The sequence below is a fragment of the Pongo pygmaeus genome, chromosome 23 (assembly GCF_028885625.2).
Source record: "Pongo pygmaeus isolate AG05252 chromosome 23, NHGRI_mPonPyg2-v2.0_pri, whole genome shotgun sequence".
NCBI classification, from domain to species: Eukaryota; Metazoa; Chordata; class Mammalia; order Primates; family Hominidae; genus Pongo; species Pongo pygmaeus.
The window spans coordinates 55,158,756-55,186,319 of NC_085931.1; the positions used below are offsets into that span (position 1 = coordinate 55,158,756).

At 55.5% G+C, this 27,564-nt stretch overlaps 1 protein-coding gene across 4 annotated transcripts; it reads left to right on the forward strand.

Moving 5' to 3' along the window:
* On the forward strand, positions 1-26,118 carry PARVG (parvin gamma). Of its 4 annotated transcripts, XM_054470047.2 has the most exons (15): positions 1-75; positions 444-623; positions 1,243-1,650; positions 2,020-2,110; positions 4,513-4,577; positions 6,467-6,569; positions 7,816-7,956; positions 9,253-9,368; positions 10,739-10,794; positions 12,470-12,492; positions 14,853-14,911; positions 15,045-15,113; positions 17,316-17,417; positions 24,701-24,773; positions 25,261-26,118. In XM_054470047.2, exons 4-15 carry the CDS (start codon positions 2,032-2,034, stop codon positions 25,368-25,370), a joined length of 996 nt encoding a protein of 331 aa, XP_054326022.1. In that variant the 5' UTR covers positions 1-75; positions 444-623; positions 1,243-1,650; positions 2,020-2,031; the 3' UTR covers positions 25,371-26,118. The 4 variants fall into 4 exon arrangements, with proteins under 4 accessions (XP_054326022.1, XP_054326019.1, XP_054326020.1 ...); XM_054470044.2 differs by lacking the exon at positions 1,243-1,650 and having other exon boundaries at positions 25,261-26,117; XM_054470045.2 differs by lacking the exons at positions 1-75; positions 1,243-1,650 and adding an exon at positions 141-247 and having other exon boundaries at positions 25,261-26,117.
* The last annotated feature ends 1,446 nt before the right edge of the window (positions 26,119-27,564 follow it).

The window sequence follows — 27,564 nt, forward strand, 5'->3', positions numbered from 1 at the left end:
TCCTCCGAGGGCTTGTGGGAGCCTCAGCTCAGGGGCGGGCAGGGGGCGTGGGGAAGGCTGCAGCCAAGAGTCCAGGTAGGAGGCTCCTGCGTGGTCCCGGGAGAGGAAGGGGCCTGGCCGGGGGCGGGGTGTGGAGGTGGGAGGACGGCAGTGCGCGATGGAGCGTGGAGGCCAGGCTGACAGGGTGCTGGTGGTGGGTTGTGGGGGTCGACCCCAGGCTCTGGCCTATGTAGCTGCCATTTTGGAGGTGAACAGCCTGCGGGGAAACTGGCATGGTTTGGGGAAGGTGGGGAGAGGGAGAGAAATAGAAGCATTGAGTTTAAGTGGCCTGCAGAACCCCGGGGGCCCAGGCGGCATGGCGGGCTCTGGGGATCTGGGCAGAGCTTTCTGGAGGTTTGTGGCAGCTTCACTTTCACGGCATCCACCCCCCTCGGGCCCTGCAGCAGAGAGGAGGAAGCTCTTGCCGGCTGAGCGGGCCCCGGAGGAAGTGAGCAGTGGGGCTCCTGCCTCCTGGCCTGGTCCCCGAAGCCCCCAGAAGAACCCGGAACTTGCTTCCATTCGGAACCCAGGGACCACCCTTTGCACCCAGTAGGCCTTTGTTTTCCTGCGTGGAAAGCGGTTGGGTGAGTTCTGGCATTGGGGCCACCATACTTGGGTGTTGGGGGTCACGGAGGGAGGAGCCCAGACACCACCTGGGAAGGATCCCAGAGTGCAGTCCCAGCCCAGGCCACCCGGGGAAGGGAGTCGGTAAAGTGGGACCTTGAGTCCCCATGGCCCCTCCCGCTGCCCTGCTCAGAGGCTGCTCGGCGTCCTCCCTCCCTGTTCTATGGAGGAGTTGCCGCCCCTGAACTTCAGCCAACCCCTCTGTCTCCAGGTGACGAAACTGAGGCCCTGGGGCCAGGAAGGGGCTTGCCCAGGCTGCTGATCCCTTTGGGCAGCATCGAGTTCAGGCCCTCCTTGTAACCATGCATCAGGACCAGAGAGGGCAGGGGGTTTGCCCAACGTCACACAGCCCGAGTGAGGAGGAGCTGGCCTGGGACCCAGGCTTCCTGACGCTCAGGCCGGGCGCTTTCGTTTTCTCTGGCCGTGGCCCTCAGCTTGGGGATTAAGGGGCTGGGAGTCAGTTGTGTCTCCACCACCTCCACGCTACAGGGCAGGATGGAGTCTGGCATCCCCACCCCAGGCTGGCTGCTGGTGTGACACGGGTGGCTCTGGTTGAGTGAATGCCTCCGTCTCCCACAGCTCTGGGGGCTCCCTGCTCTGGCCACCAACTTCTGCCGTGTGACTCCCCTGCCTCAATGTCTGATTGAGTTTGAAAACACTAGGAAGACCCAAGGGCTGAAAAGGGAGGAAGAGGGAGGCCGGAAGGCGCCAGCCGAGCCGGCGAAGCCTTTGCAGGAGAGGAAGTGGACCAGGAGAACAGGAAGGAGGGCTGGGCTGGCTTCTGGGTCTGCCCCTGTCCCGGGCATGTGGCGAGCCCAGCCTTCTGCCCGTAATGAGGACGAGGAAGATGAACAGTGCTTCTGTCAACCCTGGCCCTTCCGGTTTATGGGATGGGAGATGTCACCATTCCACGCGTCCACCTCAGCCAGCCCCACACAGGCCGACCGGGGAGGTTTCCCTTAAGCTCAACCTGACAAGCTCTGAGGAGTGAGCTGTACTTGCTTTGTCCTGTCTGGGGTGGGGTGGGGGTTCCTGGGTAGGGGGCTGGGGGCTGCAGGAGCACGGTGGGCAGCCGCTCTGCACCTGCCTGAGGAAGGACCACTTCCCTACCAAGCCTTTGCTTGGCTGTGCCCGCCCTCAGCTTCTGTGCCTTTTTCTACCCTGTCACCCCGCAAGGGTTGGCTCAAGGGCTCTTTCTCACAGGGCCCGTACCCCCTGCCTAGGCTGGCATGGTGACGTGTCCCCGGAACCTGGCTTCTACCCTCCTTCTGCGCCTCCAGGTCTAGAGGAAATGAGGGGCTCGGTGAGTTTGGGGCTTCTCAGACCGTGACGCCCTCTCCTGCCTCCTCTGTACAGGCTTGGGAGGCGATGGAGCCAGAATTCTTGTACGACCTGCTGCAGCTCCCCAAGGGGGTGGAGCCCCCAGCAGAGGAGGAGCTCTCAAAAGGTGTGTGCCCACGCAGGTCTGAGGGTGGAGGGTAGGGTCTGTGTGGCAAGAGTGAGCCTGGCCATGCCTGGGACTTGCAGTGCCTTCCCAGCTGTCAGCTGAGCACCCAATTCTGCTCACCCCTGCCTCCACCTTCTGCTTTATGCTTGACCCAACTCCTCCTCCCAGGACCTTCTACAGAGCTAGAACCTCTTCTCTCCAGATGAGAAACGGTGTGGATTACGATGGTGAATACCGATTGCTCTCGTCTTGTGAGCCTTCTGTGTGCCCCTACTGCACCAGCACCTCTTACCGATAGCAACTCATTTATTCTCAAGGGTGGGCATCATTGCCTGCTTTATATAGATGAGGAAACTGAGGCACAAGGGGTAACGGGACAGTAACAGGAAACTCTTAGCAAGTGGTGGACCTGGGTTCTGAGCCCAAGGAGGGTGGTCCCAGAACTGAGGTTCCACACGGACCACACAGCGATGCCCACCATGGAGTGATGCTTTGCAGGGTGTGGGGCTCCTGATGTGCTCCCCTCACACGTGTGGGTCTCTTTCAAAAGTGGGGAGAGCATAGGATGGAGCAATTCAACAAGCATTGGTCACCCTTTCAGCAAAGCTCTGTGTCATGAGCCCTTTGGGGGGTTGGCGGCCACAGTCCCTGAAACCTCCCTTCTAGGAGATGGCTCAAGAGAAGGACAGGGGCAGGTACCCAGAGCTGTCACCCTCCCTGTGTTCTCTGAAAGAAAAAAATGAACAACAGCGTGCAAGGAAGCAGCCAGATGTCCCAGTGGGGAAAGGCTTTAGGTGAACTCATTGGAATTTATGTAACCACAAAAACATAAATGTGCTGACAAAGAAAATGTGTGAAATAATTTAAGGGAAGGGAGCAGAATGCAGGTTTCTCCAGCTCCTGTGAATACTGCCTTTTAAGTTTTATTTATTTATTTTTTTCTTCAGACAGAAATCTTGTTGTGTCACCCAGGCTGGAGTGCAGTGCCGCAATCTCGGCTCACTGCAGCCTCCGCCTCCCAGGTTTAAGAGATTCTCCTGCCTCAGCCTCCTGAGTAGCTGGGATTATAGGCACCTGCCACCACACCTGGCTAATTTTTGTATTTTTAGTAGTGACGGGGTTTCACCATGTTGGCCAGCCTGGCCTCAAACTCCTGACCTCAAGTGATCCACCCGCCTCGGCCTCCCAAAAGTGCTGGGATTACAGGCGTGAGCCACTGCACCCAGCCCTGAATGCCACCTTTTAAGTAGGTGTTATGGAGCAAGAACTCCAGCGCCAACAGGGTCCCTGGGATGGCAGGTGAGACCCCAGAAGGGACAAACTTGGTCCAGAGTCACCTGGCTGACTTCTTCACCTCTGGTATTCTGTGTTTAAACCAATGAAGATTAGAAAGTGTCCTGAGGAAAGTTGCTGAGTTAGAATAGTAGGACTTAGTTACTACAAAACAAAACAAACAAAAAAAACCCATTAATTTTTTGTTTTACAACTGATTTAAGATACTAAAAGTTCTGGCAAGCAGAGCTGGGACATTGGATGATTCACGTGGCAAGAAGTTTGCTCCAGGAAGGAGCAGCACCATATCCACTCACTCATTCCTTCCTTCCTTCCTTCCTTCCTTCCTTCCTTCATTCATTCATTTGCCTGCTCACTCGCCCAAGTGTTTGCTGAGAACCTGCCCCGTGCTGGGCACAACAGCCCATGACGCTGTTGCCTTCCCTTCATCAGAAGACATGGGTCTGGGTAGTACTTGCAGGTTTTCAGAATATCTAGGAAAAGCCTTTATTGGGGTCACATGAGGGATGATGCATTTTGTGAATTTAGGCAAGACAGTCCCCACTGCTGTCTCAGTATCCCCCATGTACGTTAGAACTAGTTGATCTCAGAGGTCCTTCTGAGCCCTGACATTTTGTGGGTTCTGTGAGTCTAAAATGTGGGCAGATGCTGGCCATGGCCTTGGGGAAGGGGAGCTGCTGGGCCTCCGAGGGCCACCCCGGGGAGTCTGACTACAAGAGGGGCCATGGAGGGGCCTGGCAGACCTGGGGTAAGTCTCACGTTTGCCCCTTAGAGCCTGGTGGGCCTGGGTACCTCCTCCCCTCTCTTGCTGGGGTTTCACTTTACCTAAATAGGTAGGGTTGCCAGATAAAACATAGGATACCCAGTTAACTTTGAATGTCAAGTAATCAAGAAATAACTTCTGAGTTTATGTCTCAAAGTACAAATGCTGCAGTGTCTGAAGATGAGCTGGTGGTCGTGAGGGAAATGAGGGAAAGCACGCTGGGGCGGAAGTGGCAGGACCAGTGCCCCTGGGGCTGTGGTGCTGGACTCTGTGGGTGACCTGCAGGGAGCGTGGCCAAGTGCTCCACAGGGTCCCCATGTGCTTGTCATACCCACTCTGCTTCCAGGAGGAAAGAAGAAATACCTGCCACCCACTTCCCGGAAGGACCCCAAATTTGAAGAACTGCAGAAGGTACAGCAGCCTCCACAGCCCTGACTTCCCTGGGTGCCTCTTCTTGGTAGAGCAGGCAGCGGCCTCCACGGGGCGGAGTCAGCAGTCCGCCCCCACTCCTTGACCTCAGGCTGGGGGGTGGCGACCCCCAAAGACCCCTGGAAGGCCTGTTGAATGGAGCAAGTCACCCACAGAGCCTGCATGAACAAACATCTGTTGAGCACCAACTGTGTGCCTTCACATATACCATCCCAGCAACCCCATGGGATTTGAGGGCAATTTATTATCCCTTACATCCCAGGGACAGGACAGACAGCGAGGCTTAGACAGGTGACCTCATCTGTCAGGGGCATGCAGCTGCCCATAACGGAGCTGTGGTTTGACAGGAGCTGCCAGCCCCTAAGCCCATGTTCCTCCCCAGCTTGTCTGCCCAAGGTGTAGGAGAACTGGTGAGGTGGTGGCGGTGGGCCTGGGTCACCCATTCTTAGTTCTCTCCTTGGTCATGGGTCTGCTGCTAAGGCCACTGGACCAGCTGGGCACAGGTGGGCTCCAGGCCTCTGTTTCCCTCAGCCTCTGTGTCTCCAGTCTCCACATGGCCTCTCTGTTGCCTCCTCCAGGGAGGCCTCCTGGCCTACACCATCTTCCATATGCAGAGGCTTTGTGGGCCATTTTCCATCCTCCTTCCTATTCCCTCACTCCATCCATCCACATTTCCCACCTTTGGCCAGCGCACCTGGCCCAGCCCTGTGACTGGCACTGGGGACACCATCCATGGTCTTGCCTGGAAGACCTGGTGGGGTGCTGACACGTCATCCCAGCTCGGGCTCCTCCACAGGCTGATGCAGAGACAAGGATTTGGATGCCAGTCGTTGAGTTGGGACGTTATCTCAGGGGTCATGGGAGGGAAGGGGCTAACACGTGGTTAGTGATGGAGCTGGTCATGGTTCTGGGGGCTCAAGCCTGCTGGGTACCCTGGAGCCAGCATAGAGCAAGTTCAGAACATTCCTGCCCAAGGGGCGATGGGGCTGGGGCATTTATACACCACCCCCCTGCCCCCACCAACAACCTCCTCACAACCTTTAGTGAACAGCTGGTCCCTGAGAAAGGGCTGGGCCTTGATTCCCTGGCACTCTGACCTTTTGAGCACAGCAGAGTGCAGGTGGGAGCTGGGCCGGTAGGCACCAGTCAAGGAGTGGGCAGGGCACCAGCAGCCCCTGCATTAACTTCCTAGGGCTACTGTAACATGTGACCGCAGACTGAATGGCTTAAACCACAGAAACCTATTGTCTTACAGTGCTGCAGGCCAGAGGCCCTCAATCAAGGGGTTGGCAGGATTGGCTCCTTCTGGAGGCTCTCAGGGGGCCCCTGTCTTCTCCCTTTCCCCCAGCTGTGATGGCTGCAGCATCCTGGTCTCCCAGACCTGTGGATGCATTGCTGCAGTCCCCACCTCCATCTTCACGTCCAATGTCATGTCCCTCATTTCCTCCTAGGACCTCAGCAGGGTCACCTTTAACATCCATATTTCTACGGACCACCTCTTCAGGGCAATCTAGGCTTTTTCTATCAAGTGTTCGTTGTCCAATTCTTTCCATTCTGCAAGCCATTTTCCCATTTTTGGGTATTTGCTATGGTAGTATACCACTTCCTGGTACTAAAACCTCACACATGATAATGACAGCGCCACACTGCTCAAGTTTGTGATGGAGAGAAGCAGGAAGTCTGCAGGAACCTGGAGCGGGCCCCTAACTTAGCCTGGGAGATCAAGGAGGGCTTGCCAGTGGAGGTGACATTTGACCAGGCCTTGAAGGATGGGTAGGAGTTGGCAGGCGAGAGGCAGGCATTCCGAGCTAGGTGGAGGGCCAGGTGAGAAGTCCCCATCCCCCCAAAAGTTGTCCCCTTGGAGCCTGCAGGTGCTGATGGAGTGGATCAACGCCACTCTCCTTCCCGAGCACATTGTGGTCCGCAGCCTGGAGGAGGACATGTTTGACGGGCTCATCCTGCACCACCTATTCCGTAAGTGCCTGTTTCTGGGGCTGCCTGGGCCTCGGCCCCATCCCCCTGACCTGGCCCCTCCAGGCCCCACAGGTGGGCTCTCTCCTTCAGTCCCCACAATGGTCCCGGGTTTAGGGACACCTGTCTCACTTTCTAGATGGGCCTGGGCTGGGAAGATGGAGGCGCTGTCCACGGCCCATGAGTGAGGGGGCCGAGCTGGGGCTCAGGCTGGGGCTCTGACGCCAGGGTTGGTGCTTCTTCTACCACACCACACTGCCTCTCTAACACTTATTGAGTGCCTGCTGTTTTGAGCTGCTGGGAGGTAACAGAAGAACCCATGGTCCCTGCCCTCGGGCTGCCCCACGCTGCTAGAGAGAAAACGGGCAGTCTTGCGTGGCTGGGGGCAGGGCTGGGCTCCTGCCTCCGTGTTCCTCCTCAGTCTGGAAGGCTCCAAGGGGCTTTGCAGGGGGTGTGCATTCTCAGGGCCTCCTCCTGGCCCCGGGAAAGTGTTCCCCACAAGCCCCAGAGTCACCCTCTCCCTTTGCCCTTGCATGGTCATGTCTGGTCTACGCATCTCTTCTGCGTACAACTGTGGTCTCGGAGGCCACAGATAGGCCCAATTCCACGTCCTTAGCGCTTCGCCTGAGGCCAGCCTCTGCAGTGTTCGCCGAGCTCTTTGGAGATGGGCTGCACAATCCCACTCATGCGGCTAGCACTTCCGGGCATGTCCCATGTAGCAGGTGCAGTTCATCCTCAGAACAGCCCTGTGCTGTTACTATCCCCATCTCACAGATGAGGAAAGGGAGCCTCTGAGAGGCCTCATAATTTGTCCAAGGCCTCATGGTTAGGGAAGCAGGGGGGTCAGGATAGAAGCCTAGGAGTGTAGGCTTTAACCACTAGGCCACACTGCCCTGCAGAGATGAAGAGGACACAGCTGTGCAGAAGGGCAAGGGCTGCAGGCACAGGCTGATCAAGGTTAGATGGGCTCTCTCAACCAGCTCAGGGGGCTGAGACTTGCTCACATCATGTGGCCTGCATGGCCCCACCAATCCTGTTGTTCCATCACCCTGTGGATGAGGGTCTCCTGGAAGCTGGAGGGCATACCCGATTGAGGCTGTGGGTGTGGCCCAGGGTCCAACACCAAGAATGGGCTCTCCAGACCCATGTTCTCTGAAGCACCAGGCAGGCTCAGCCTCCTGGAGGGTCCCTGAGGTGCTCTCTGGTCTGTCCCCGGCCAGGGGCCCTCACCACCCTCTCCTGCCTCCAGAGAGGCTGGCGGCGCTCAAGCTGGAAGCGGAGGACATCGCCCTGACAGCCACAAGCCAGAAGCACAAGCTCACAGTGGTGCTGGAGGCCGTGAACCGGAGTCTGCAGCTGGAGGAGCGGCAGGCCAAGTGGAGCGTGGAGAGTACGTGGGCCACAACCTGGCCACCCCAGGGGAGTGTGGGGCCGCTGGGGTCCTTCTGCTCCAGGCTTCTCACTCACTGGGAAGGTGCACTCATCCTTCTCCCAGCAGGGGTACAACCTGGGAGTCAGGAAGGAGGTCGAAGCCTCAGGGAGCCACAGTCAGGCATCTGGCTGAGCAGCCAACAGCCTAGCACACGTCTGTGCCCCAGAGGGTATTACTGCAGCAAAGTGCAGCCCAAGGATAGCAAACAGTCTCTGTTTGCTATCTGAATTGCAGCCACTATTGAGTTCCAGGTACCATGGTCTGCCCATCCACACTCTCGTTTCATTAAAGTATTAGAATATCTGCAGGGCCTGCTTGTACAAAAAATGAGTGTGCCTGGCCAGGTGCGGTGGCTCACGCCTGTAATCCTAGCACTTTGGGAGGCCGAGGTGGGCAGATCACCTTAGGTCAGGAGTTCGAGACCAGCCTGGTCAACATGGTGAAACCCCATCTCTACTAAAAATACAAAGATTAGCTGGGCGTGGCAGTGGGTGCCTGTAATCCCAGCTACTCAGAAGGCTGAGGCAGGATAATCGCTTGAACCTGGGAGGTGGAGGTTGCAGTGAGCCGAGATTGCGCCACTGCACTCCAGTCTGGGCTGCAAGAGTGAGACTCCTTATCAAAGAAACACAAAAACCAAAAGAGTGTGCCAAATACCTAGACTTCCCCACCCCACCTGGTTCACAGTTTGGTATAGATTTCCTTCCCTTCAATTCTCTATATCCCTCCACCCCCACCAGATGAGAAAACTGAGGCTGAAAGAAGTTAAGCAGCTTCTCCAAGGTTGGGAGGTGAGGATTTAACACAGTCCGTTTTCAAACCCAGGTTTTGTTGGGTCACGTGTGCCTGCGTTCGCAACCTGTAAGGTCTCACAATCAGTAATCGATGTTGATGAAATCAACCCTGAATTAAGTCACATTCAGCTGAAATCTAATGATCGTTCAGCCAGTGCCTTCCCAGAGGTCACTTGGTTGTTTCCAATTGTAAACAGTGGTGCAGTAAACATCTTTGTGTCTAGAGCTCCTTCCACAAGGTAGATCATACCCCTGGGCTCTATTCTAAGAAGTGGGATGATGGGGTGAAGTGTGATGATTTTTAGGTTCTGAACATGTATCTCCAGATCTCTGCTCTCTAGAAGGCTGGACACAGACCTCCTTGGTCTGCAGATGGTTGTTCTGACAATGAGGAAGCCTCCATTTGGCTGCACATTTTGGCGGCCCCTTGGGCTCTGACCTGTCTCCACTCTCTTCCCAGCCATCTTCAACAAGGACCTGCTGTCCACCCTGCACCTCCTTGTGGCCCTGGCCAAGCGCTTCCAGCCCGACCTGTCCCTCCCAACCAACGTCCAGGTGGAGGTCATCAGCATCGAGGTAGGAGCCGGGATTTGTAAGCAGAAGCTGAGCGTCTTGGGCACGCATTGCCGTACCATGCATTGGTGGAGCTGGCTGGGGCGGGGCTGACCCAGGGTGAGTTTCAGGGAACCTTGAGAAATAGAATCCAGCCAGGATGGCCAGGGGCTGCTGTCTGGAGCTGGGGACGGGCTGGTAAGAGTCTAGTGGGGCTGGCAGAGGCCTGGGGGCATGAGGAGGTCCATGGCTGGCCAGCTCCACTTGACCTCAGCAGAGGGCATCTGGCTGGCAGAGGCTGAGGCCAGGGGCTGTCAGGCCATATCCCTGAGCCTTGTGTGGCCGTCCGTTCATTGCCACAGGGAGCCTTCACACCCCTAAGGCAAAACCACTGCTCTCACCATGAGGGTACTGTCTCTTGTTAGATTACTGATGGCTGTGACAGTGCCCTGTTCTCTTTCTAGGAGCCTTTCCGGGTTTCCCCACCCTCGGATGTTCTGTCTAGCCTGCGGCCTGCCTGTGCTGCAGTTAATACCCAGGAATCCACGACTTCCCTCTCCAGACAGACTCTGAGCATCACAATAGGGGGCCCCACCAGCTCTTTGCTTCCCATGACCGCCCCCACCCCACCCCAGCCTTGGGTCCCTCATGCATAGGGGCTCCGTGTATGAGGGCTTGCCTCTGACTTACCCCAAGAGAATAAGCCAAGTTTGGCCACACCCAGTCAGAGTCATTTCTATTTTTTTTTTTTTTTTTTTTTGAGATGGCGTCTTGCTCTATTGCTCAGGCTGGTGTGCAGTGGTACAACCTTGGCTCACTGCAACCTCTGCCTCCCCGGCTCAAGTGATCCTCCCACCTCAGCCTCCCAAGTAGCTGGGACTACAGATTTGAGACACTGTGCCTGGCTAATTTTTTGTATTTTTGGTAGAGATGGGGTTTCACCATGTTTCCCAGGCTGGTCTCGAACTCCTGAGCTCAAGCCATCCACCTGTCTTAGTCTCCTAAACTGCTGGGATTACAGGCCTGAGCCACCACACCCGGCCTTCTACTGTTTTTTAAAACCATTGATTATAATTCCCTACCAAGCAGTTGTGTGGCTTGGTCTATACTGCCAACATAAATCAGAAGTGACTTCATTGATTCACTCCTTCACCATTCATTTGTTCATAGTCACATGCTCACTGATACTGCCCTCCTCCCACTGTGAGACTCTGGGGATGCCTTGGGGAGTGAGGCAGACACATCCCCAACCTCAAGACTCCTGGGGAAGAAAGACAATTAAGCCAGGAGGCTGTCCTGAGGAGGGGTGATACAGAGCAAACGGGTCACTAGGGCTTCTTTGGGCCCCAGAGTTTTCTGGATTATTTAATTTCTTCCCCCTTTATTTTTCTTAGAGCACCAAGAGTGGTCTGAAGTCAGAGAAGTTGGTGGAACAGCTCACTGAATACACGTGAGGGAAGGATGAGGGCCCATGGGTGGGGCTGGGGCTCACAGCAGTGGACGGGGGCAGGGCGGGGGCCCGGGCAGATCTGCCTGACCTTTATGGGAAGGGCCCTCACACTCTGTGGCTTTCTCTCAGACCCGAAAAGGCTGCGCTTTCTCTCAGACCCACGGCAGCACACAGGACCCCTTTCTAGCCTCCAACCAGGTCCCTGCCTGGCCCCTCCCAGCCACCCTGCTTTGTTCTCTAGGGTGTGGGCCCCTGGGTTTGGGGCACAGGGCCCAGTGAATCTCTCTAGTGTGAGCAGGATGTTCCTCTTTCCTTGCAAAGCTGCAAGAGGCCCCTGCATGGCCAGTGGCTGGCCGTCTTGCTGCCTGCCCACTTTGGGGTGTGGCCGTCTTACTCCCCACCCACTGGGGGGTGTGGCCATCTTGCTCCCCGCCCGCTGGGGCATGGCCATCCTGTTCCCTGCCCACTGGGGAGTGGCCATCCTGCTTCCTGCCCACTGGGGCATGGCTACCTGTTCCCTGCCCACTGGGGCATGGCCAGCTGCTCCCCACCTACTGGGGTTGGCCATCCTGCTCCCTGCCCGCTGGTGCTGGCCATACTGCTCCCTGCTCACCGGGGGTGTGGCCATCCTGCTCCCTGCCCACTGGGGGCTGGCCCTACTGTTCACCGCCTACTGAGGCTGGCCATCTTGCTCCCCGCCCACTGGGAGCATGGCTGTCCTACTCCCTATGGAGCAGAACAGGTGGGACCTGGAGAGGGATGGGCCCCAGGGTCTGCACAGGCTGCCAACAGGTCCACCTTTGCTGGCTTCCGTGTGGTGCTAACTCACGATCTCTCACAGGGATGCAGCCAAGATGCTGGCCAGGTGGGGCTGCCATCCTCTGAAGGCTTGGCTGGGGCTGGAGCTGTGTGGACAGCACATGGTGTCTGTCTCTCCTGGCAGCCTTGGCCTCTGTGCTGAGCGCAGGTCTCTGTCACAGGCTGCTGGGCTCTGCCCCGTGGGGCCCAGCTCTCTTCTAGAGGGCTGTGGTTAGAGAGACTTGGCCTGCCCTGGACCTACAGAACTTCTCTTCTATGGGGTAGGGGTGGATCTAAAAACTTGACCAAAAAAAAAAAAAAAAAGAAAAATTGTTTAAAAACAATAAAAATGGAGTGAAAGAAGCCAGACCCAAAAGAGGACACATAGTATGGTTTCATTTTCATGAACTTCCAGGACAGGCAAAACCAACAGATGGCAAGAGAAATCACAGCTGTGGTCAGTGTAGAGAGGGAGAGGATGGAAGGGAGAACACGGTGGGTGCTGGGAGGTTCTGCAGCATGTAAGTGGGGGTGATCACACAGGTGTGTATGTGTAAAACACACAAGCTGTAAACTTACAACTTGTGCACTTTATGAAATGTGTGATGTGTCTCCCTCAGAACAGAACAGGAACCACAAAACCAGCAGTTTCTAGGTTTGGAAGCCTCAGGGAAGGGCACGAACCTGTTTCTGCCCTTTGCTTCCCACAAAGACCTTCCCTGCTATCTGCCCTACCTACAAAGCTGCCAGCAAAACCACAAACATGCCAGTTTCTCTGCAACCTTGCCAGCACTGAGGCTTGTCATATTGAGAAATTGTAGGTTTGTGGGGTGTTTTTTTTTTAACCATTTGTTTGCTTTTTCCACCCTCTGCACAGCACAGACAAGGACCAGCCTCCGAGTGAGTACTTTCATCTTTTTGGAAATCTGTTCCTATCTGATGCATATTAGTGCAGACAAGTCTTAATGCAGGGTTAATTGCTGAGCATTCTCTCATTTCCCCATCACCTGCTGTTTGTATCTCAAGCCTCATCTTATTCATTTGTCCCTCTTTTTGTCTGTCCATCCATGGAGCTGGCTGTTCCTTCTCATGATACTGTTCCTGTGGGGAGAGAGATTTATAATTCACATAGGCAGTGATCGTGGAGTCTGTTAAATGTGTGGGCTCTGGAGTCAGTGGCCTGGGTTCAAACACCAGTTTTCCCACTCATTAGCCACTTAAGTTTGGGCAAGTGTCTTAACTTGTCCGTGCCTCAGTTTCCTCATCTATAAAAGGGCACTCACTTTTTAAACTGGCAGTGAGGGTTAAAGGAGATAATTTATGGGTGTGTTCAGCATGTGGGCAGTGCTCAATAGGGAGTGGGCAATAATGTGGCTTCTGCTCTTCTGACAGAGCTGTTCACCAATCAGTTGATTGTTCTAGTTGTTACTTCTTTCATGTATCCATTCCTTTGTCAGTGGTCTAGCCAGCTCTTCCCCCTCCCATCCATTAATCTATTTATCCATCTATTGATCCATCCTCTCTTCCATTCATCTATCTACTTACCCACTTATCCACCCACCCACCTATCCATCCATCCATTCATCCATCCATGCATCCATCAACCCATTCTTTCATTCATCTATCTACCCACCCGTCCATTTATCCATCCCTCCATCCATGCCTCCATTCATCCATCCACCTACCCATACATCATCTATCCATCCATCCATCCACCTATCCATCCATCAACCTATCCATCCATCCACCCACCCACCCACCTATCCATGCATTCATCCATCCATCCATCCATCCCTCCATCCCTCCATCCATCCATCCATCCATCCATCCATCCATCCCTCCATCCATCCATCCATCCCTCCATCCATCCATGCTTCCATTCATCCATCCACCTATCCATTCATCATCTATCCATCCATCCATCCATCCATACACCCACCTATCCATATATTCATCCATCCATCCATCCATCCATCCACCCATCCATTCATCTATCCACCTATCCACCTATTCATCCACCTATTCATCTATCTACCCATCCAACCACCTATCTATTCACCCATATCCATCCATCCTAACACTATTTTTCCTCCCTGTACCCTCCCCACTTAGACACATAGCTATGTGGGCAGAGATGCTATGAGGGGCAACTTAACTGCAGAGGTAGAGATAATAACCAGCCAGGAGCTTCTGAGAATGGGGGCTGAGGAAGGCTGAGTTTGGGGAGAAAGGAGAAATGAGAGGCAAGGAGGGCTGGCTGAGGATCTGTGTATGTAGCAGGAGGGGCAGCCTGAGGACATGAGGGGTTGCCCAGGGAGCAGTATTTTGGGCAGGGGGCAGCATGAGAAGTGGGTGTCGGAGGGTGAAGAAAGGACACAGAGGAGGGGCATTTTAACATGCATGATGCTATTTGGTGCTACTTTCCCCCCTTCACTAACAAGGGAACTGAAAGAGAGAGAGGTGCTGTGACTTGCTTAGAGTCACACAGCTGCTGAGTGGCAGAAGCCACAGCAAACTCAGGCCAGTCTGTGTATTTGGTGCCCAAGGACCAGTGTCCCCATGGGAGGTATGTTAGCTGCAAATAGCAGGAATCCAGCTAATGCACAAAGGGCATTAGCCTGAGGACATGGGCACCCGAGGCTGGACCCCAGGGCCTGAGCCGCTGTTCCCAGACCACAAGGGAGTGACTGAGTTGCTGAAAGAGCTGGCCTTTTGCAGGCAGCAGGTTCAGACACTCTTGGGGGCGGGGGGAGGCAGCAGGGAGCAGTCCTCACTCAGCCAATTTAAAACCAAGGGGAGGAGACTCATGGACCCTGATCACCCACCTGTGGCAGCTCCCGTGGCCCTGGGGAAGTGGAGCAGGGCCCTGGGAGAAGGGAGTGCCAGCTGGCAGATAAAGGGATGCAGCTGTGCCGATGCAGTAACAGGTGTCAGCTGCAGGAAGAGTGGCTGTTTATGAAGTCCTACTGTGTGCCCAGTCACTGTGCCATGGGGCCAGGTATGTTATCTCCTATCGAATTCTATCTCAGCAACAACCCCAGCTAGGAAGGCACAGAGAGAGAAGGTGACTCCCCTGGGGCCACACGGCCAGGAGAGCAGTGACTCAAATCCAGGTCTGTTTTATTTGAGAGCCATGACCTAAAACGACAGCTCCCTCTGGACTGGTTATTCTAAGAAACTTTTGTGAAAAAAAAAAATTCCCTGTTTGGCACAAAGATAATAGCATCGTAATGAGGTGTTTATTGGATCTGTGTCTGCAGAGGACGTCTTTGATGAATTATTTAAGCTGGCTCCGGAGAAAGTGAACGCAGTGAAAGAGGTAGGAGAGATCAAAGCTCTCAGCGGCTCTCAGGCCGCCCACCCCACCCACTGCCCACCTGCGCTGTAGGAGGGAATCACAGGTCCTTGCATCACACCTGCTGTGTGCTAGGCCCTTGTTCTTCCCTGGTTAGGCCATCGTGAACTTTGTCAACCAGAAGCTGGACCGCCTGGGCCTGTCTGTGCAGAATCTGGACACCCAGGTAGGGACTGAGCTGTGGCATCCCCAGGCAGGGCAGGGCCACTGGCCGTAGGAAGGAAAGAGGGTTCTGCAGGCCCTGGGAACCTGCTGTGTGGTGGGGGTTGCATCACCTCTTGGAGCCTTAGGGTCCCCCTCCCCGGTGGGACTGTTGCTGGCAGGCAGCACTGGCCCAGGGACATGGTGGGATCCCGGGGGTGAAGGTGTGGGAACACTTCACAAAGCTGGAGTCACCTCGGCTGTCACTGCTTCTCATTGTTATAATTTTATTTTATAATTAATCTCAGACTAGCTGATGCCAAGACTTGAAGCACATGAGTCTTCCCTGCGTGGTTGTGTTCGCCCAAACAGAATTTATTAGATTTGTGCCATGTGCCAGGCGTAGGTGACAGCGCAGCCCCGCCGTCTGCAGGCTCCATGTCTCTCACAAGCACCCTGAGGAGCCCAGCCCCTCCCCCGGCTGACTTAAGCCGAATTTTCCCAGGAGCGGGAGCAGAATCTCAGGGGGTCAGCACCTACCGTGGGCTGTGGCTTTCCACAGTGAAGGTGTGTCCCTGTAGGCTTCCCACACCGCAGGGGAGCGAGGGGTGCAGAGGAGCAGAGCAGCTGCCAGCCCGGGGCCTGCAGAGTGGGCATGGAGTCTGCTGGATGCCAGTGGCCTGAATAGGACATGACGCAGGCATCTGGCCACCTGGGTTCTGCTGGGTGCTGGGGTCTGGGGTGGGGAGGGAGTCTGGTCCCAGACGGACCAGTTGGCTCATGAAGATCACAGCCAGAGAGCTGCTGACCTCTCAGAGAGACTCTGGATGGGCATTGGCTGGGGAGGGAGGGGTTAATGTAGTCCCATGCCTGGTAGCTAAAACCAATAAAGCCCTCGCTATGTGCCAGTCCCAGGGCAAAATGCTTTCCATGTTAACTCATTGAATCATCTCCATAATCCTCTGAAGTGGGAACTGTACTACCCCACTTACAGAGGAGGATGTTAAGGCACAGAGAGGTTAATTAACTTGTCTAAAGTCACACAGTGAAAAGTAGTGGAGCTGGGATTTGAACCCAGGCAGCTGGGGCCAGAGTTAGTGCTTATAACCACCTCGCATGGTGGCCACGTGAGAAGTTTATGTGTGATATGGTGTGGTAGCATGGCAGGGTGGAAGTACCAGGCTCTGTAGCCAGACAGACACACATTTCCCTCCTGCCTCCACCACTTATGGGCCCTGGGGTCCGCTGAGACCCCTCCACATTTGCTGTGTGACCTTGGATGAGTTACTGGACTTCTCTGAACCTCAGGCTCTTCTTATAAAGTGGGTACAAGACAGCAGCTTAGTAGAATTGTGAGTGATACATGAGCTGGTGAGCCCCACGTGTTTGGTATATTACCTGGCATGCTGCCGGCATGAAATAAGTGAGAGATTTGTAGTTTTATTATATTTTATGTGGGTATAAGCAGGATGATTTCTGAGATTTACATTCTACTTGTTCTATCTTTATCTCTCCCTTGGTGAAATAATGGGTTTTAGAGACTCATGGCATGTGCAGAGGTGGTATTTAGAGACTGTTCAATAAAATGGGGTAAGGAAGTCCCTTGCATTCCAGTTGCATTACCAAGGAATAGCGGCAGAAAAGATTTCAGGCCCAAACTAATAACATCGAAACAGACTTAATACGAGGAAATTCCATTAAGGGCTTCGAATGGCAGTTTCTTCCAATATCCCATCCTGTGTTTTGTATCTTTGAAGAGACTCAATAGGATTATATTAACATATGATATGGTGGTGGCAGGGACGACAGCTTTATCTCTGAACATACAGACAGAACAGACAGAAATATTAATGTGGCAGCTGGCGAGATGAGCCCGGTGTGCTGCTCTCTGCCTTTCCCTGATGGAATAATTTTACACTTAACTCTGTTTTCCCCTGTGTTTCTGTAGCTTGTGGAATGGCGTGCTGTTTAAAAACTGACATGAGGCTTTTCTGCAGTAAGTTTAGAAAGCACTCTTTTCACTGAGCACGTACTGTATACCAGGCAGCCTGAAACCACTTTTTACCTGCAACCCTGTGAGGTCAGGCATGTCTTCCCCACTTCTCACCAAGGAACCAGAGGCTCAGAGAAGTTGTATGACTTCCTTAGGGCCACACAGCCTGTAAAAGACAGAGTGGGCTTCCCTAGGCTTCTTCCATATGACAGTCTCCAGTTCCTTCCTTTATAGTTTGCAGACGGGGTCATCTTACTCTTGCTGATTGGACAACTTGAAGGCTTCTTCCTGCATTTAAAGGAATTCTACCTCACTCCCAACTCTCCTGCAGAAATGGTAAGTTTTCCAAGGATTTTTCTTTATGGTCTACCTCTGGGTGAACAGATATACAGAACTGACATGACCAGTCTGTTTATTCACTTCCAGGTGAAGTGAAGGGTGTAGGGGAAGCTTATTTGTCTATATGTCTGCCTATCCATCCGTCCATCCATCCACCTATTCACCTATCCATCCATCTACCATCCATCCATCTATCCATCCATCCATCCATCCATCCATCCATCCATCCATCCATCCACCCAGCCAGCCAGCCACCCACCCACCCATCCATCCATCCACCCACCCACCCACCCACCCACCCATCCATCCACCCATTCATCCACCCACCCACCCACCCACCCACGCACCCACCCACCCACCCACCCACGCACCCACCCACCCATCCATCCACCCACCCACCCATCCATCCACCCACCCACCCATCCATCCACCCATTCATCCACCCACCCACCCACCCACGCACCCACCCACCCACCCATCCGTCCATCCATCCATCCATCCACCCATCCATCCATCCATCCATCCATCCATCATCTACCTATCTATCCATCCCCATCTACCCATTAGCTACCTACCCGACCGCCTATTAGCCCTCCTGTTCACCTACCAAGCCACCCACCATCTATGCACCCATCCATCTAACTGCCTACCTGTCCATCCACCTACCTGCCTGTCCATGCACCTATCTTCCTGTCTGTTTATTCATTTACCCAGTCCATCTATCCATCCATCCATCCACCTGCCTGCCTGTCTACCCACCCATAGGAAGTTTATCCGTATGTCTGTCTGTCCATCTATCCATCCATCCATCAACTTGCCTACATGTCCATTCACCTGCTTGTCCTGTCATGCATCCATCTGTCTGTCCTTCAATCCATCTTCCTGTTCTGTTTATTGATCTACCCAATTTACCCATACACTTGCCTGCCCATCCACCCACCTGCTCATCCACCCATCCCCTACCCACACGCCTGTTCCCCCATTCCCTGAGGGCCTGTTTAGTGCCAGGCCCTGAACTACATGGGATGTTAAGATGATCCAACATAGCGCTTGCTTTCAGGGACCTCTCAGTCTATGCCCACTGTTCTCCTAGTGACGTGTGGTCTTGCAGGTCCACAGTGAAATGTGTTGGTTCAGATGCCTGGGCCAGATAAGGGGCCTGGTAGAATGAGGGCTTAGAATAATCTCAAGGAGTCAGGAAGGGCATTGCATCAGAGGTGAGCCGGGAAGTTGATTAGGGATTGGTTTGCAGAGTTATCAAGGAAGGGCTTGCAGAGGGGAGGGAATAGCATCAGCAAAGCCTCAGAGTGGGGCAAGAACGGGAGTGGGTCAGGGAGGTGTCGGTGCTTCACTCTGGCTAGAGGGGCTGGAAGGGTGGGGCCTGACCTGGGGGGATCAGCAGTTCCCACGTGGACCCTAGAAGCTGGTGGACTGGCTGGGAGCTGGCTGCCTGCGTCCAGGCATGAGGGCTGTGGCTTGACCTGGGGAAGAGGGATGAAGAGAGTGATGGAGGTGAGGTGGGAGGGCAGGTGAGCCTGCAAAGATGCAGCTCCCACCGCCTCTTCCCCAGGTACAGCCTTCAGTGCCCGCTGGCTAGTCCTGCCTCCACCCCACCAGGCCCCGGTTGTGTGTGCCACCACTTCCTCCAGCTCCCTGGGCTCTCCCACCTCTGGGCTTTGCCACAAGCTGTTCCCTTGCCAGGAGCGCCCTTCCTACCCGGTAGGCCTGGCCCATGAGAAGGGATTTTACTACTTTCCAAATAAGGAAACAGAGGTCCACGGGCGGCCAAGGCTTACCCCGGGTCACTGCCAGGCAAGAGGCCTGGGTCTTGTGCTCTTCACCACCAGCTCCCTGCCTGCCTGGACCTCAGGTTTTCTGTGTCTGAAAACGGGCTGACAATCCCTGCCCCTTACTCAGGCCACACAGGTAGTAAGAAGGAGTTTGGAGAACCATCGAGGAGAAAGCATTGAGGGACATGTGGTCCCTAGTATCCCCAGCCTTGCCTCTCACGGGAGGTGACATTGGAGGTGTGCATCCCAAAGGACAGGTTGGAGTGTTGGTGGCTGGTGGCGTGCCCAGGATCCCGGGCAGCCAGCTTATCTCCATCCATGCCAGGGTTCCTGTGGCCTGGGGCAGGAGGACCTCTTTATCTCTCTGCAGCAGTAGCTTTTTCTAAAGAGGTGAAGCAGGAGGCAGGGCCGCATGCCTCCTGCTGGTCCAGGGCCAGCCTCTGGGGCTGTTTCTGGGAGAGACAAAGGCTTCCATTCCTTTCACATGCCCAGGGCATCCCTGGCACTGGATCAGGCCTCTTGGCTTATCTGGGGCCCAGTAGCAGGTGAGGTCCCCCCTGGACCCCTACCAGACTCCCCCTCCACCTGGGCCCTTCGTCTAGGCCCCTCCCCTTAACCTTCCTGGACACCCACCCTCGTGCCTCTCCCCTGCTTCAAGTGGAGCACCCAACTGCCAAGCCCCATCTGCCTCCCCAGCCACGTCCCCTCTTCCCTTCCTGCCGACTCCCAGCCACAGCCACATGACCTCTGGCCCCCTTCCAGCTCTCCAGGGCCTGGTCCTCCCCCATTTCCTCATATCCACGCAGGCTGTGCTCTCAGCCCAGCCTACCCTGGCTTTGCTTCCCACCTGCTTCCCCGGGCGGGTGGCCAGCTCTGCCCACCTTCTCAGCTCCTCTGCAGTCCCTCAGCACTCTGTGGGGCCCTGTACCACGGTCCACACTCCCTTGGGGTTAGCTCCCTGCACTTTGCCTCTCCTGGCTCTCTCCCCACTCACCCTCCCTCCTTGCCCCTGTGAGAGCGGGGCAGGGTTGCATCTCCACTTTACAGAGGGGAGCCCGGGGCCCGAGAGGCTTACCCAGTACCACCCAGCTGCTCAGTGGCAGCCTTACGCCAGAACAGCCTGCCGCCCGCAGCGTGCCATGTCCCTCGCCCCCAGGGGGATGCATCTTGAGTGGGTGTGGCCTCCACCTTCCCTGGAGGCCAGGTGCTCTGGACTTGGTTCCCAAGAGCTGGGATGTTGGGTCAGAGCAACGAGGCCGGGGCAGTTGGTGTCTACGGTCCTGGTGGTCGTGGCAGGCACGGTGGCCGCTGCTTCCTAGGTTCTTCCATTTGGAGAAGCCTCATCAGCCAGCCATTGCCACAAACGTGCTGCTTAACAAACCACCTGAAAACCTAGGGGCTGAAAACCACGCTCATTTCTTCCCACAGACCGGCAGGTCGGCTGAGTTTAGCTGCTAGAGGCTCAGCTAGGCTTTGTCACTCCTCCGAGGACTGGATGGGGATCAGGCTGTCGTGGCTGGGTGGCTCGGCTCTGTGCCACAGCCTGCCATGTTCCTTCTGGGACCAGCAGCTGGCCCGGGCACGCTTTCCTCCTGGCAATGGCAGACACATGAGAGACCAGGCAGAAGGCATGAGGCCCTGGCTCAGAATGGGCAGGCTGCCACTTCCATCGGAGCAGGCCCTGTGGCCTTGGCAGTGACATGGGACAGCCCTGCAAAGTGTGTGGGCGCAGAATTGGGCCGACGGTGGGATCTGCCACAGGCAGTGTGGACGAATGTGCTAGCAAACCCTCATGTTGGGTCTTGGAGTTAGGAATGCTTCCCATCCCCATTTCCACAGAGGAAACAGTTGAGAGAGGCACAGAAGTCTGGCCCAGAGCACACAGTGAGTTAGGGTCCTCCCTGTTTCCCTCCTATGGAGCCAGTGTGAGTCTCTGGGAGATGGAGGGGTGCCAGGGCTCAGTGGGGTTGAAGCTAAGGCTGAGACTGGGGTCAGAGCCTGCCTCAGGAAGGCAAGGCACTGAAATGTGAGCGGTGAGGAGAGAAGGCAGAGGAAGGGGGCAGGCAGGACCACCTGCGGGCTGAGGGCCTGGGGCTCGGAACCCAGCTCAGAGCCGCTCTGGGGTGCCCCTGGGCCGCAGGGCCTCTGCTCAATCTGTTGCACCATCCAAGCCCCAGTTACAAGACGGGAACAAACGTGCAGACTTCCATGTTGCTGTGTGCAGCCGCTTTGCTGAATCCACTGATTTTAGAACCTACTTCTGAATATGAGTCAGATTAGATGTGGGGGAAAAGCAGCAGCCTCTTAGCTCAGACTCCAAGAATGAATTTTTACAGCATATTGTGGGCAATCTCTGCTGCAGGAATGTGTAATCAAAATGCTGAAGAGGTCGTCAGCTGAGGAGGGCGGGAACACCAGCCTTTGCTGAAGGTGGGCCTCTGCGGAATTGTTATCTTGGCAGAGTAGCCTCTTGAAATTGGATTTCTCATTATCAGACCCTCTTTGCTGATGGTGTTTATGTGAGATAGTTACTCGTTGTGGGCACGGAAGTTAAGGACGGAGGGAGAGAGGATCATTCGCTCCCAGAAATAAAATCCCCGGAGCCAGGAATCCTTGGTGTCCTTCCACGTTAAATTATTTTCCCCAGGAGGATTTGCACGTATCCTCCTGGGTTGTAACCTTCTCTCAGCTCCGTGGAAGGTGGTAGTTTTATCTTCATCTCAAGCCACACACGGAAGAAAAATCTCTGGACAGAGCATCGTGAGATAGCTCTGGAGCCAGGGTCAGCTCTTCTGGGGGATATCTTTTGTTCAGATTGGGGGGGATATCTTTTGTTCAGATTGAGTGTCATTGAGGAAGACTGTGACAAACAGAAGCAGATGTCATAATTTTCAGTGATAGCAATTCCCAAAGCATAAGCTCCATGAGGGCAGGAGGTCTGGTCTGTTTTGGGCACTGGTTGTATGGCTAGCACATAGTAGATGACAAGTATCTTTTAAATAAGTGAATGAACAAAGTGTTTCTAAAACATTGGTCCCAGGAGGTGTTCTGTGACAAATGGGTTCTATGAATAAATAACTTGGGGAAACATGTCTAGTCTTGAAGGTTCATGAGACCCACTAACACATTCAAGGCTCTGATAAGTCCTGCAGTGAAGGACTTCCATATTATTTTATTTAATCCAACGGTTTCTAAAAACGTTTGGCCACAGATATCCCCTTTCCTGTCCATCCTAGATCACAGTTTGGGAGATGCTGGCTCACTGAGTATATCAAAGGCGGGGCTTTGAGGCAGGAGAGCACAGTGTGGAGTCTGGAACCTCAGGTTCCTCAGGTTCTTGTTACTCTGACATTTACTCTCCATGTAACTGCAAATAATATTCATGATGAGAATGTGAACAATAGCAACAATTGCAACCCTAGTTCCCCAGAATATTCCAGTCTAGGAGGAAGAACTGGGGACACTGTGATGGGAACTTCCGGTGATGCTCTGGCCTGTCCACTCGGAGCTTCCCATCCATCTTGGTCTGGACAGCCTCAGAGTTTCACCCCGCATTGGCACCTGCAGCATGCTGCATCATTGGTGCCGTGTGATAGCCTTTGTTTCACTCTTGTCACCCAGGATGGAGTACAATGGTGCAATCTTGGCTCACTGCAACCTCCGCCTCCTGGGTTCAAGCAGTTCTCCTCCCTCAGCCTCCCAAGTAGCTGGGATTACAGGCACGTGCCACCACACCCAGCTAATTTTTGTATTTTTAGTAGAGACAAGGTTTCACCATGTTGGCCAGGCTGGTCTCGAACTCCTGACTTCAGATGATCTGCCCACTTTGGCCTCTCAAAGTGCTGGGATTACAGGAATGAGCCACCGTGCCTAGCCTGTTTCTTGTCATTGGCTGACTACAGAGGAGCGGCCCTGCTGCTGCTTCTGGGCACCCTGCCCATACACTCCTTTCCATCTGGGACCCGCCCTCCATCCTTCATGTCCCCAAGTGGAGAAGGACTCTGCTCACCCACTTCCAGCTCTTGTGCCTTCATCATCCTCACCTTCAAATCTTGCTTTGTGGCTTCAATTCTGTGTCCGTCATCACATTGGACGCACATGGCAGCCTTGGAGAGGAAGGCAGACAGATGTATCATCCCCGTGACACAGATGAGGCACCCGAGGCCCAGCCAGGATGTGTGACTTGTCTGAGGTCAGACACTTAGTGGCAGGGATGGGGGTGGCAGTGCACAGACATCCAAGCTAGATCCCAAGAGTCCTCTTGCTCGGGCCCTCCAGGAGGTGGCTGGAGGTGGCCTGGGCTAGGCTGGCGTTTCTGGATGAGTCTTACCTGGCCTTGCTCATCCACCGCTTGGCCAACCTGGCCTCTTGGCCCCTGGCAGGTTGCCATGGGAACTGCCCTGCCCTGGTGGGGCTGGTGTGGCCAGGCAGATAGAGAGGGAATGGGACCAGGCACAGCTGACCCCCGGGCTGGGATGTCCAGCCCCTCTAGTGGATCTACGGGTGGCTAAGGCATTGAAGGGAGGACCTGTTTGAGGTCACTGTGAACCAGGAGTTCGTCCCTCTTCACCCACACCATGCTGCTGCCCTAAGGCAAAGGGCTGGGACCTACTCTGCTTGTAGATGAGGCCCAAGGGAGAAGCTAGAATGGAAAGGGAGGGGACCTACTGTGGGAGGGCCGGCAGGCTCCTGGGCTCTCACCATATCCTGTAGCAAGGCACAGGGGAACTGTGGTGAGCCCATTTTGCAGGTGAGCAAGGGGAGGCCCTGGGCAGGGACCAAGCTGAGCTCTGAATCACTGGGGGACCTGACTGATGCCTGGGTGTCCTCCACGCTAAAGGGAGCCATCTCTGAGACTGCACCCCAGGCAAGGGGTGGCGGAAAGGACAGCCACCTGGGTGGGGACCGCTCCAGTCTCTAGCCTGCTTTGCGTGAGCATTGGAGTGGACAGACCTGGTTTGAGCGTTTTCTGTCTCGTGAGCTCCAGTGAGCCCCTTGGCTCCTCTGAACCTTGATTTCCTCACTGTGCTTTGCCCTGGGAAACAGCTGTTCTCAAAGGGGCTCTGCCACCCCAGGCACTTGCTCCTTTCCCTGGGTAGTTCTCCCTGCCTGGCGGGACTCACCACCGGGCTTCACCTCCACCAGGAAGCCTTCCCTGATCCCTACTGGGTATCTTCCTTGGTGATTGCCTTTTTCACGGGCAGTGGCCCCTGGACGCAAGTGTGTGCCCAGTGTGGTATAGCACCTGTTCAGAGTGGGGCCTGTGAGTGGCTGAGGAATGAGACATGGATTGCTTGTGTGACAGAGTGAGCTGTAGGGAGATGCTGGATGACCACGGATTGTGGCTGTGGTCAGGGATGCCCACCTTGGATGGGAGTTTAGGCTCGTGATGGACATCACAGACAACAGGAAGGGCTTGGCACTTGGGACTCAGGGCCTGGCCTGGGGCTGCTGCTTGTGCCCACATCTGACAGGGCCTTGTCATCATAGCTGCACAACGTCACCCTGGCGCTGGAGCTGCTGAAGGACGAGGGCCTGCTCAGCTGCCCTGTCAGCCCTGAAGGTGAGTGCAAGGCAGATGCCCACATGGTGGCCAGCCCTGGGTGGCAGCCTCGTGTGAGAGCCACAGAACAGGGTGCAGGGCGTTGGGGGATGAGCAAGCATTGGCAGAGTCCTCTTGCCTGGCAGGGGTGGAGAATGGGCACTTGCCAAGGTTTCCTGGGAGGGGGCACTGCAGCCCCAGGGGAAGACGTTCTGGGGAGGGGGAGACCAAGGTCTCTGGGGACAGGCTGTCCAGAGAAGCCAGACCTTGAGGAGTTGCTGTGTTGGGGGCACCACGGGAGGGTTCAGAGGAGGGCTGGCCAGGAGGAGGAGGCAGTCACGCAGCGGGTGCGGGACTCAGGCCTGGAGTGACCAGCTGTCCTGGCTTCCAGGGATTCTCCTGGGATTAGCACTGAAATCCTGAATGCCAGGAAACCTCGACCACACCAGGACGGTCGGTCACTGCCACCCAGGCCTGACTGGCTGCCCTGCCCTCCTTTGGCCCGCAGACATCGTGAACAAGGATGCCAAGAGCACACTGCGGGTGCTCTATGGCCTGTTCTGCAAGCACACGCAGAAGGCACACAGGGACAGGACGCCCCGTGGAGCCCCGAATTGACCCTCACTGCCCCCAAAGCCCGGAGCCTGCCAGTCAGCCCAGCTGGAGGGCCTGAGGCCACAGGAGGTCCTCCCACAGTCCCGCTGTTTCCTGTGCATTTGTGAACCGCTTCCCTCCCACTCTGTCTCCTGTCTCCATCGTCGGATTATCTTTGAACCCCCTTGTGTGGATCATTTTGAGCCGCCTGGCCTTGCTCAGTTTATTTTAATAAAAGTATTTCTGGGAGGGATTCTGGAGACTTGCCAGGGTCCTGGGGAGGGCCCTTAAACCTGCAGCCTCCCTCCCATGGGGTGAGTGTGGGTCACATCAGCCTCTCATCTCTGGGCCCAGGCTAGTGACAGCCCAGAGAGGTGGCATCACTCAGGGCTGGGGGCTCTCAGGGACAGGGCCCACAGTCCCAGACCCCAGCTTTTCCAGCCCAGCTCCCCACACCCACCTGCTTCTCACTCGGGATGATGGGCCCCAGATTCACCCTCCAGGGCAGGAGCCCGCATAGCTCCATAGCCATGCCCCCACCCACCGGGAGAAGTGGATTCAGTGACTGTCAAAGCAACCCGGGCCGTGTCCTGCAGCTGCCCTTGTAGGTTTTGCCCAAAAGTCACAAAGAAGCAATCTTCGTGGTTGATTAGTGGGTTCAGGTCATCTCCAGTCTGTCCTCGGGAGCTGTGGTTTCCCACTCGCTCCAGTGAGACTTGGCATTTTCTGCACATAAAGAAGAGTCGTGTGGGAGGATTGCACATAGTCGGTCCAGGGCTTCCAGAGTGGGGCAGAGCTGATGGCTGATGGGAGCCAGGGAAGAGGCTGGTGGGGAGGGGTGAGATTGGTGGGGAGGGCTGGGGCTGGCCGGGAGGGGTGAGGCTGGTGGGGGGTGAGGCTGGTGGGGAGGGGAGGATTGGTGGGGAGGGCTGGGGCTGGCCGGGAGGGGTGGGACTGGTGGGGAGGGGTGAGGCTGGTGGGGGGTGAGGCTGGTGGGGAGGGGAGGATTGGTGGGGAGGGGTGAGGCTGGCAGGGAGGGCTGGGGCTGGCCGGGAGGGGTGGGACTGGTGGGGAGGGGTGAGGCTGGTGAGGGGTGAGGCTGGTGGGGAGGGGAGGATTGGTGGGGAGGGGTGAGGCTGGCGGGGAGGGCTGAGGCTGGCGGGGAGGGCTGGGGCTGGCGGGGAGGAGTGGGACTTGTGGGGAGGGGTGAGGCTGGGGAGAAGGGCAACCACTGCCCCAGGCTGCTGCTCCTCCCTGGACCCTGAAGAGGCCTCTGGGTCTGGGGTTTTTGCAGTTTGACAGCCGTGGCCTTGGGGAGGGGCTTTAGATGGGGGTTAGGGGCTAGGTCATCATTGACACCCACTGGGGGTGCCTGGGCAGATGTCCTTCGGGGGAGCAAGATGGGAGCCAGGGACGCAGTGCCAGGTCAGCCCTGGGAGCTGGTGTCTGGGTGTGAGAAGGCCTTGAGGGGTCTTCCCTTCACCTAGCCTCCCATCTGCCTGCCCCTCTCAGCTCCCAATTCACAGGGCAAACCTAAGCCCATAAGCGGGTTCCACGTGAGCACTCAGATGCACCCCTCTTCATGGATACCCACCCTACTTCCCGGCTGCCTCTGGGAAACGTGCATCCTCCCACACCAGGTACCTGGAGCCCAGCTCCTTCCACCTGCTCAGGTGTCCCCTCCATTGAGATGCCCCCTCCAGCACCTCAAGTCCTCTCCTGGAGCTTCTGGGGACACAGGCTCAGCCTCTCTCAGCTGGCTTCATCCCAAAAGCCTGAAATCCAGCCCCACTTCCTTGGGTCTTTGTGTCCTCACTTGCTTGGGCCCCATCTGCTGTAGGCTGGCTCTGCCTGGCTGTTCCACGTCCTCACTCTTGTTCTATTTGACAGCAATTAAAAAAAATGACTTATTTAATTTTTGTAGCTTTATTGAGAAATAACTTCCCGGTTTGAAGTGTACAATTTGATGAGTTTTGACAAATGCACGCAGTCACGTAACCACCACCATCGTTATCCAGACATGGGACATTCCATTCGCCATGCAAGTTTCTGCACCTGTCTGCAGCCAGTTTCCTTCTCCCAGCCCCTGGCCCTGGGGACCACTGATCTGTTTTCTGTCACCATCATTCAGACTTGTCTAGAATTTCTTATAAACTCTATCCTATGGTATATTGCTTTTTGTGTCTGATTTCTTTCACTTAGCATAATGCTATTGAGA